Source organism: Eptatretus burgeri, chromosome 11, assembly GCF_056783735.1.
Source record: "Eptatretus burgeri isolate ZD-2024b chromosome 11, Ebu_testis_v1, whole genome shotgun sequence".
Lineage (NCBI taxonomy): Eukaryota > Metazoa > Chordata > Myxini > Myxiniformes > Myxinidae > Eptatretus > Eptatretus burgeri.
In genome coordinates, this window is record NC_140971.1 from 20399310 (window position 1) to 20411858 (window position 12549).

At 43.9% G+C, this 12549-nt stretch overlaps 1 protein-coding gene across 2 annotated transcripts in view; it reads right to left on the reverse strand.

The window, feature by feature from the left end:
* Positions 1-11569: 11569 nt before the first annotated feature.
* Positions 11570-12549, reverse strand: part of DFFB (DNA fragmentation factor subunit beta) — a 28284-nt gene continuing 27304 nt past the window's right edge. Inside the window, exon 7 of one of the 2 annotated variants that reach the window (XM_085845453.1) lies at positions 11570-12470. Coding sequence is in view for 1 of the 2 variants with exons in the window: in XM_085845451.1 (XP_085701577.1) it covers positions 12272-12470 (199 nt within the window). In the remaining variant the exon portion in view is untranslated. The remainder of the gene's footprint in view (positions 12471-12549) is intronic. The other variant, XM_085845451.1, reaches the window with a different exon arrangement.

Below are 12549 nucleotides of genomic sequence, written 5' to 3' on the forward strand. Positions count from 1 at the left end.
TTATAACACCTCTTCTGGTAAGGTGTTTGCCTCCAGTACGCCGAATTATACCCCCCTCCATTCCGAATTGGGGTACCCCCCGATGGCCCATCTCCCGCCCTTCCCGGGCCCGACCGCCTCTCCACAGATCTCCCGAACCGGCGGTCGAACATGCCCTGCACCATCCTTTCCACTCGCGCTTGGTCGCCCAGGGTTGCCCCGGCTCCCAGCGCACTGTCGTGCACGGGGTCCACCTGTCGGACTGCCACCGCGTGGCGCCCAGCTCCTCCCAATGGCGTCCTGGCTGCCTCCCAGCAGGCAGCAGTATCAGCCGCCTTCTGGAGGTTGTCCGGGCGCCATACGGTGAGCAATGCTCCGACATCGGTGCCCCCTATTGCTCGAAGGAAATGGTCCAGGGCAATCTCCTCCCGGTACTCCGGCGGCATGTTGGTGTGCGCGATCCCCACCAAGCGGCGAATGTCATGTGCCAATTCTCCCAGTGATTCCTGGGGACGTCGTTTGCGCCCGTTGAGCTGAACTTTAACAAGCTCGCTCTGCTGGTCCATGCCAAATCGGTTTTTTAGGGCCGAATGGAGATCCTCCAGGGTCGCCCCCTCACTGGGTACCGTGGTCAGGACTTCCAAAGCCACGCCACGCAGGGCCGCTGTGAGTTGTGCCACACCCTGCACCTCGTTCCAGCCATTGCCTCTGGCAACACACTGGAACTGGGCCATATATGCCCTCAAGTCCGTCTTGCCATCGTACGGGGGTAGCAGCACCCTCGGTTCTTTCGAGGTCTCCTCCCGTTCCCTAGGGACTCCGGGAGGAGTGTACCTCCCCAGTCCCAACGGTGCCTCACTCCCGCAGGGTCCGAGCCATTTGCCCGGGGGCTCCACCACCCTTGTCTGCGTCTGTCCGTGCCCCGCGTCGTCCTGCTTACTCTCCCAAGCCATTGGACTCACACTCTGCACACCCCCTGGAACAGTCATTCTGGGTACCCCCATTAGGCCAAAAGACCCCGCGGTCTCTACCCTCCCCAAGCTTGGCATGCTCACCCCCGCATCGGGCAAGCCTCCTCCTCCGCCTTGTGACACCGGCCCCACCTGGGCACGATCCGCCTCGAGGGAGTATATCCTCTCCCCCTGTTCCCGAAGGAGGCCACCCTGCTTCTCACACCGGGCCTCCACCCTATCCGTCAGTCTCTTCTCCATTTCCTCCATTTTCCCCTTTATTACCCCATTTATTTCCTCCCCTATCGTTCCTAACGACAGTTCCCCGACTTTTTCTCTTCTTTGCTCCACCTCCCCTTGTACCTGTGTCACCATCTTATTTGTCTTGGATATTTCCTCCCTCGTTGTCCGAAACTGCTCTTCTGTCTCGCCCCGGTTTTTTCCTATCTGCTCCCCCAGTTCCTCTGTCTTTTCTCCGGCTTTCCGCTCCATTTCATTAATTACCTCCTCATGTCTCTTTCTACATTCCTCCGCCACCTTCTTTAATCCTTTCTGTGTCTCCGCTTTTACCTCCTTTCGCAGGTTTTCAACTTTGTCTGTCATTTCCCGATGTCTTTTCTCACAGTCCTCCTTCACGGCTCCCAATCCCTCCTTTATTTTCCCTTGTTCTCTTTTTAATTCCTCTATCGCCGTCGTGTTCCTCCCTATTTCCTCCTTTATTTGGTCTTGTCCCTGTTTTACTTCTCCCAATCCTTTTCCTACTTTGTCTATTTTTCCCACCACCGTCTTTATTTCGTTTACCCTCTCTTGTTTACTTTCTTCCATTGCGACTCCCACTCCTTTTACTTTCTCTTTTAACCTGGTCACCTCCGCTCGTATCGTGTCGACTTCCTTTTTCATTTCGTTTTTTAGTTCTTCCAAGCTTCCTTTTAGGCTCATTCCCATGTTCTGCGTCTCACCCCGCAGCTCTTTCATTTCTTCCTTCATGTTTGTTTCCATTCCGTTCATTTGTTGTGTATTCGCATCCAATTTTTGTGTATTCGCATCCATCTTTTCGTTCATTTGTTTGTTCATGCCTTTCATTTCGTTTTGTCATTGCCGCCAGCATGGCGCATAGCTGGGCCATGTCGGGTGCGCTTGAGTGAGCCGTTTCGGCAGGGGTTGGGGAAGGGTTTTGGTGGAGAGGGGGGCGGGAGGTGTCATACACCGCGGCCGCTGCCGCACCCATTTCGGGCTCTGGGTTCAGTTGGGCGAGTTCATGTTCCTGCACGGGCATTCCATCCTGGGCCATGGATCCTACACATTCTACATCCATTTCTAATACCCCCGGCTCCCGCTCTCCTTGAGACGCCATCTTGCTTCTCGTGAAGGGTTAATTTAGCTCGCTCGTAATTTGGAGGGAATCGGGGGTCGCTTCTCTCACCCCTGGACCGATTCCCGTGAATTTAATTGGAGACAGGAGAGCCCGTTTTCCTGTTCTCCGATACCAGTGCCGCGAGGAGGGCGATGGATTTGTATCGCACGACCTGACACCAGTGTTGCGAATTCGCGCCCGCCGGCGTGCTGACGGCCACGTAACTCGAATCGCGGCACGTCGCCCACCGGACGGACAATCCAGTCGTGACCCTCTCGGACTAACGCCGGGAACCAGTCACGGGTGGACCTTTCGGTCTCACCGCGATCGAGCCAATCAGCCCCCGCGTGGGATAGGGTTGCTCGCCGAATTCGACCTACCTAAGTACCCACGCGGAGGGTAGACCGGGCGATCGCACCTCGCCGCAGGTCGACTTCGGACACGGGCCACTTAAGCGACCCGTTCCGTACTATCAGAATAACCGAGCAGTGTTATCGTCGACCTCGACGGTTCGATTAATTATCGGGCGTATTCAGCCCACTACCAACCCTTTACGTGAAGCAAGATGGGGATTCAATAGAGGAAAAGACGAAGCGAAGCGGGAGAACAGTTCAATAATAAAGCACATTTATTCGCGATGAACGGAAAGCACACATATTCAATTCCACCAAAAGCACATAGAAAAGAAAAAACACAATTCAATTTACACAAAAAGCAAATGTAAAAGCGAAGACACAATGCAGAGCTAATACCGACTACCGAGCACACGGCAACACTTATACAATTTTACTTCACAGACGGCGCCGACAACACATACCCAAAACCAAGGAAAAGAATACCCTCAAGGATGAGGCAGGCCTGAGGCCGAGACCGGGTCGGCCTACCCGTCTGGTGATGAGACGCGGAGCGGCGATGGCGCCTCAACTCCGCGGGCCTCGCGGACAGTGTCTGGTAGGGGGTGGGAAAGGGGCCCCCTTGGTCGCACTATCTCAGCGCGGGGGGAAACAGGAGGGGGTTGCTGATGCTCGGGGTATAGAGGATTTTTATTGTCCCGTGACGAGCATCTCCACCTCGGCCAGGTCGCGCTGTCGGCCTCCCTGGGGTGCAGCTCCCTGCACGACGCGAGCACCCCCTCGTCTGCCCTCGCCGCCTCTCCACAGCTCCGTCCCCTCCGTTCCGACTCCAACGCACACGACGACCAGCTCCTTCTTGCCAACTCCACCGCCCGCGAAGTCTTGACTCTCTGTTCCCTCTCGACTCTCCTACTCACTACTCTCTGGACTGACGAACACGGTGGCTTTTTATCAGCCCCGTAGCTTCGCCCTCTCATCTTTGACCCCCTCCCTTCGACCTTTCACCTCGCTCCCCATTGGCCCGAGAAAAAGTGGGCGTGAATGCTTTTTGATCCATAAATTTGCATATATCGATCGCCCTCCAACGCCCTGGGGGCGGGGCCAATTCGCCCCTCGCTCACCGATTGGACGGCAAAAAGTGGGCGTGTGTCGTTTTTGATCCGTTTTTGAAGCACAAAATCCGTGATTTTGTACACGCTGTTCGGCGCGCGCCCTGCACGAGTCCAACACCGGTACCCACAGGCGGCGCAAGAACGGTGGCGATGCGACGTGAAGGTCGTGGCGGTTGTGGTGAAGCGGTGGTTGGTGGTGGTAACAATGGCGGTTGGTCCAAATTAAAGATAGTAAAAGAAAAACGGCTATCCTGAAGAGTCGCAGCACGCATAAATGACATGTATTCCCACTAGACAACGGGTTTGGGCCTAACTACACATGTACTTACCGAGATACCTCACCTAAGGGACCTGAATGGTGGTTTGCGAATTTGGTAACCACAACAATATATATATATATATATATATATATATATATATATATATATATATATATATATATATATATATATATATATATATATATATATATATATATCCTTTAAACGTGAAACATGTTTGAGCCATTTGCTTTCTGTGTGTGTGCTGTTGATTTTAGCTCATTCGAATGATCTTGAGGAATGGTAACCGAAAGTAAAAGCAATAACTGAACACAGTGCAACAAAGAGACCGTTTGGGCATTTCCTGGGACAAAAGGTCCCGGCAGAGGCATTTCATGTTAATGGGAACTCAGGCGTGACGAGAATCTATATTTTTCATTTGTCAACTGATTAAAACACTTACCTCTGAAAAATCTTATTTTTATGGGTTAATCGCTGGCAGCACATACCATACAGATAATTTTTTTCCGATGCTTTCTAAAATGTATTTTACGTGAAGTCTGATTGTGTGCTTTTAGAAGCAATGGAAATTAATGGGTTAATCTTTTATTTCTCCAATAATTATTGTTCCAGGAGTATCTTCATCAGATATACATATACACATGGCATCATCGAAATGTTTCTCAAAAAGCAACAATGATATCATCTTTGAAACCTTGTTAAATATACTTTGACCATTCCTGAATTATACCTGGAGTTCACAGAGCTGTCTGTACAGTTTGGCCATTAAATGTCATTTCAAACTCCCAGTAAGTCCGTACCGACACCACAATTTGCCACTTTTAAACCCACACCAGATCTTTTTCATTTTTAAGCCACCAATATCAAATTAAAATAATTAATTTATGTACCATGCTCTGTGCAGTGGCAGTCCTGCTGAAACAGTTTCTTTGGCAAGCGATTGCGATCCTGAATATGTCGCCACTCCGACGCGAGATATCGAATGAATGTGGCAGGAAATTGTAATTTATTCAGGATGCCGGCGATAGCTCACCGACTCTTCACAATAGACACCGTGGGATCTTTAACATCTACCAAATAATGTTAGAAGATGGATAAACAAATTGAATGTCCATCTGAGGGAAGGCACACACATTGATGGCTCTTATTGCCTGTGAAGCACCAGGGTGAAAACTTGAAGCTGAACTGAGATTTAAACCCAGGTTATTACAGCTCACAAGCAATACACATGCCTCTCAGAGTCTAAGCTAGCCTGCCAACCCAAATTATGCTCACGTAGCAGTATAAACAAAAGAAGTATGAATGCTCAGATAAAGTTTGAATATTTACATCTTAAACAGAATAGCAACGAACAAGCAAAAATTCACATTAACAAAACCAGAATGGCACTCAGTGGAGTGCATACCTCTGCCAGGCTGAACAGTTTACATTGTATCCCACTGATAGGCCAGATCTGGATCCAGACCTTAACCACAATAGAATCCGCTTGTTCTTGTCAATTACCCAACTCATCCACCGACTTTTGTCATTATCCATCCACAATTTTTGAAATAGCATGATATGCAATGTGTTCCAAAAAGACCTGACAACTTTGGTTGTTAATATATTTAGAACTACAAATGATACAACGATACCCTTTGGTTTATATGATACAGAAACTCAAAGTTTTGTACACTCAATCAATACACTTCAATGTGAGCTCCGTTTCTCACGTGCAGGACATCAAGGTGGTACACAAATTCTTGCCATGTTCGGCTCAGCATGTTTGCGTCCGCCAGTGCTCATGCAGCTGTGGTCCAAGAAAGAAGATGCTGCAAGTTTGCCACCTTGGTCTGTCTCGGCTAATCCAGCGACCTGAAAATTTTTCATTCGGGACGGCTCAAATGGCTAAAGCCGAATGAGGGGGAACACCATCCTGTTGAAAAATGACACCGGGTTGCAGGTCTTCAATCTGTGGGAAGGTGAATCCTTCCGACTTGTTGATGTAAATTGTTAAGGTCATTGTATCCTCCGCAAAGAAAAACGGACCTAGCAAGTGGTCATGGGGAAGGCCACACCATACGTTGACCTTTGGACTATCATGTATGTGATCAATGACCACGTGGAAGTTTTCAGAGCCCCAGATCCTCACATTGTGCCAGTTGACCTTCCCCGATACATGAAAGCAAGCTTCGTCTGTGAACATGACCTTTGTCATCCTCCCTGCGACATTTCTAAGGCAAACGCCTTGTGTTTGGGTCCGTCATTTGGTTTGAGTTCCTGCAGAATCTGCACCTTATCGGCATAAAGCTTCAGTCTTTTAAACAAAACCCTGTGTACGGTGGTGGTTGGTCGTCCCAGTTCTCTGGATGCAAGTCAAATTGATTTTCTGGGCCTTTGTTGAAACGATTCACGCACTCGTTCAACGTCTGCTGCACTTGTGTTTGGTCGATCGGTACTTTTCTGTTTCTGACAACTACCAGTCTCCTTCAAGCTCAAGTTCCACTCTTTGATACTAGTCCATGAGGGCGGATTCCTTCCACACCTTGTATGGAAATTACACTGAACTTGCGTGTCAGATCTCGTCTCGATGAACCATTCGACACACTGAGCTTTCTCCTGTGGAGTCGCCATTGTCTTTTACATTAAATCACCAGACCTGAAAATAAAGATAACTTCATGAGATTCTGTATCATAAAACAAAGGGTATCGTTGTATCATTTGTGGGACGAAATATATTAACAATCAGTTGTCCATCTCTTTTGGGAACACCCTGTATATTGTTTTTGATGGCATCCCTCAATGGTGAAGAATGACTTTAAAAATCAAAAAATTATTGTCTCCAGATCTGGATTTGGATCTTCACCAACATCGAATCGATTTGTCGTTGTCACACTCCCAACCTGTCCACAAAGTTTTGTCTGAATTCGTCCACAACTTTTTGAGATATGGTGTTGTATATCGTTTTTAGCCCGATCACTCAACAGTCTCTCTCTATCGAGTGCAGCCTGTGGCTGCATCAATGGTTGGGAAGCGGCTCTGCCGCTGATGCAGTGTCCCCCTCACCAGTACACTGGTACTCATTTTGCCGACCTCGGAAGGATGAGAGGCTGAGTCAACCCCCTGGTGTATTAATTCAGTGGCCAACGGGGCTTGAACTCAGGACCCTAGGATCCCAAGCCGCCACCCTAACCACTAAGCCAACACCAGGCTCAACAGTGAAGAATCACGAAAAAAATTTTTTTTTCTGGTATGCGGATCTAGATCTTCACCAAAATCGAATCGATTTTTCCTTGCCACACCCAATCTCTCCACCAAATTCTGTCTGAATCCATCCACAACTTTTTGAGATATCCTGGTCACAGTCAAACAAACAGACAGGGGTGAAAACATAACCTGGTGGCAGAGGTAACAAATGGGAAATGAATGAACGATAAAGATTGCTTTCATTAGTTTATAAAATGCAAGATACGCACCTGCTAAGTGTACAAATACATGATACACACCTACTAAGTGTACAAACACATGATACACACCTGCTAAGTGTACAAATACATGATACACACCTACTAAGTGTACAAATACATGATACACACCTACTAAGTGTACAAATACATGATACACACCTACTAAGTGTACAAATACATGATACACACCTGCTAAGTGTACAAACACATGATACACACCTGCTAAGTGTACAAACACATGATACACACCTACTAAGTGTACAAATACAGGATACACACCTACTAAGTGTACAAATACATGATACACACCTGCTAAGTGTACAAATACATGATACACACCTACTAAGTGTACAAATACAGGATACACACCTGCTAAGTGTACAAACACATGATACACACCTACCAAGTGTACAAATACAGGATACACACCTACTAAGTGTACAAATACATGATACACACCTACTAAGTGTACAAATACATGATACACACCTGCTAAGTGTACAAATACATGATACACACCTGCTAAGTGTACAAACACATGATACACACCTGCTAAGTGTACAAATACATGATACACACCTACTAAGTGTACAAATACATGATACACACCTACTAAGTGTACAAATACATGATACACACCTACTAAGTGTACAAATACATGATACACACCTGCTAAGTGTACAAATACATGATACACACCTACTAAGTGTACAAATACATGATACACACCTACTAAGTGTACAAATACATGATACACACCTACTAAGTGTACAAATACATGATACACACCTGCTAAGTGTACAAATACATGATACACACCTACTAAGTGTACAAATACATGATACACACCTACTAAGTGTACAAATACATGATACACACCTACTAAGTGTACAAATACATGATACACACCTACTAAGTGTACAAATACATGATACACACCTACTAAGTGTACAAATACATGATACACACCTACTAAGTGTACAAATACATGATACACACCTGCTAAGTGTACAAACACATGATACACACCTGCTAAGTGTACAAATACATGATACACACCTACTAAGTGTACAAATACATGATACACACCTACTAAGTGTACAAATACATGATACACACCTACTAAGTGTACAAATACATGATACACACCTACTAAGTGTACAAATACATGATACACACCTGCTAAGTGTACAAACACATGAAACACACCTGCTAAGTGTACAAATACATGATACACACCTGCTAAGTGTACAAATACATGATACACACCTGCTAAGTGTACAAATACATGATACACACCTACTAAGTGTACAAATACATGATACACACCTACTAAGTGTACAAATACATGATACACACCTGCTAAGTGTACAAATACATGATACACACCTACTAAGTGTACAAATACATGATACACACCTACTAAGTGTACAAATACATGATACACACCTACTAAGTGTACAAATACATGATACACACCTACTAAGTGTACAAATACATGATACACACCTGCTAAGTGTACAAATACATGATACACACCTACTAAGTGTACAAATACATGATACACACCTACTAAGTGTACAAATACATGATACACACCTACTAAGTGTACAAATACATGATACACACCTACTAAGTGTACAAATACATGATACACACCTGCTAAGTGTACAAATACATGATACACACCTACTAAGTGTACAAATACATGATACACACCTACTAAGTGTACAAATACATGATACACACCTGCTAAGTGTACAAATACATGATACACACCTACTAAGTGTACAAATACATGATACACACCTACTAAGTGTACAAACACATGATACACACCTGCTAAGTGTACAAATACATGATACACACCTACTAAGTGTACAAATACATGATACACACCTACTAAGTGTACAAATACATGATACACACCTACTAAGTGTACAAATACATGATACACACCTACTAAGTGTACAAACACATGATACACACCTACTAAGTGTACAAATACATGATACACACCTACTAAGTGTACAAATACATGATACACACCTACTAAGTGTACAAATACATGATACACACCTGCTAAGTGTACAAATACATGATACACACCTACTAAGTGTACAAATACATGATACACACCTACTAAGTGTACAAATACATGATACACACCTGCTAAGTGTACAAACACATGATACACACCTGCTAAGTGTACAAATACATGATACACACCTACTAAGTGTACAAATACATGATACACACCTACTAAGTGTACAAATACATGATACACACCTACTAAGTGTACAAATACATGATACACACCTGCTAAGTGTACAAATACATGATACACACCTACTAAGTGTACAAATACATGATACACACCTACTAAGTGTACAAACACATGATACACACCTGCTAAGTGTACAAATACATGATACACACCTACTAAGTGTACAAATACATGATACACACCTACTAAGTGTACAAATACATGATACACACCTGCTAAGTGTACAAATACATGATACACACCTACTAAGTGTACAAATACATGATACACACCTACTAAGTGTACAAACACATGATACACACCTGCTAAGTGTACAAATACATGATACACACCTGCTAAGTGTACAAATACATGATACACACCTGCTAAGTGTACAAATACATGATACACACCTACTAAGTGTACAAATACATGATACACACCTACTAAGTGTACAAACACATGATACACACCTGCTAAGTGTACAAATACATGATACACACCTACTAAGTGTACAAATACATGATACACACCTACTAAGTGTACAAATACATGATACACACCTGCTAAGTGTACAAATACATGATACACACCTACTAAGTGTACAAATACATGATACACACCTACTAAGTGTACAAACACATGATACACACCTGCTAAGTGTATAAATACATGATACACACCTGCTAAGTGTACAAATACATGATACACACCTGCTAAGTGTACAAACACATGATACACACCTGCTAAGTGTACAAATACATGATACACACCTGCTAAGTGTACAAATACATGATACACACCTGCTAAGTGTACAAACACATGATACACACCTGCTAAGTGTACAAATACATGATACACACCTGCTAAGTGTACAAACACATGATACACACCTGCTAAGTGTATAAATACATGATACACACCTACTAAGTGTACAAATACATGATACACACCTGCTAAGTGTACAAATACATGATACACACCTACCAAGTGTACAAATACAGGATACACACCTGCTAAGTGTACAAATACAGGATACACACCTGCTAAGTGTACAAATACAGGATACACACCTGCTAAGTGTACAAATACATGATACACACCTGCTAAGTGTACAAATACATGATACACACCTACCAAGTGTACAAATACAGGATACACACCTGCTAAGTGTACAAATACAGGATACACACCTGCTAAGTGTACAAATACAGGATACACACCTGCTAAGTGTACAAATACAGGATACACACCTGCTAAGTGTACAAATACATGATACACACCTGCTTAGTGTACAAATACATGATAGACACCTACTTAGTGTACAAATACATGATACACACCTGCTTAGTGTACAAATACATGATACACACCTACCAAGTGTACAAATACATGATACACACCTACCAAGTGTACAAATACAGGATACACACGCACACACACACACATATACACACACCTGCCAAGTGTACAAACACATGATACACACCTGCTTAGTGTACAAATACATGATAGACACCTACTTAGTGTACAAATACATGATACACACCTGCTAAGTGTACAAATACATGATACACACCTACCAAGTGTACAAATACAGGATACACACCTGCTAAGTGTACAAATACATGATACACACCTACCAAGTGTACAAATACAGGATACACACCTGCTAAGTGTACAAATACATGATACACACCTACCAAGTGTACAAATACAGGATACACACCTGCTAAGTGTACAAATACAGGATACACACCTACCAAGTGTACAAATACAGGATACACACCTGCTTAGTGTACAAATACATGATACACACCTACCAAGTGTACAAATACAGGATACACACCTGCTAAGTGTACAAATACAGGATACACACCTGCTAAGTGTACAAATACATGATACACACCTGCTTAGTGTACAAATACATGATACACACCTACTAAGTGTACAAATACATGATACACACCTGCTTAGTGTACAAATACATGATACACACCTACCAAGTGTACAAATACAGGATACACACCTGCTTAGTGTACAAATACATGATACACACCTACCAAGTGTACAAATACAGGATACACACGCACACACACACACATATACACACACCTGCCAAGTGTACAAATACATGATACACACCTGCTTAGTGTACAAATACATGACACACGCACACACATACACATACCTGCCAAGTGTACAAGTACATGATACACACCTGCTTAGTGTACAAATACAGGATACACACCTGCTAAGTGTACAAATACATGATACACACCTGCTTAGTGTACAAATACATGATACACACCTGCCAAGTGTACAAATACATGATACACACCTGTCAGGTGCACAAATACATGATGCAAGCCTGCCAAGTGTACAAATACATGACACACTTGCACACACACACACATACACACACCTGCCAAGTGTACAAACGTTTGTGTGATTTGTTTTTATGCTTCAAAGCAAATTGCATGGGATAAAATTATATTATAAAACGTCATAAACAGAGCCATTCATGATATCATTTCTTTTTGTATATCTGCTGGGTATCTAATCCTAAGTTATGGTTCTGTTTGTCATGGCAAGGAGACGCAACAAGCTTCAAGTTTTCATGACCTAACAGCAGGTCCCCAAAATATTCCTCATTCACCCGTTGTCCATTCGGGCACTCCATAACTGCCCTCCGGAACTCTGGAATCACCGTCCGGCCCTTCTCAATCCTGCATACACAAAAAGCAACATTGAAAACATAAATCGACAATAAATTCGAATACAAGTATAAAGATGATTTGCTTTTTT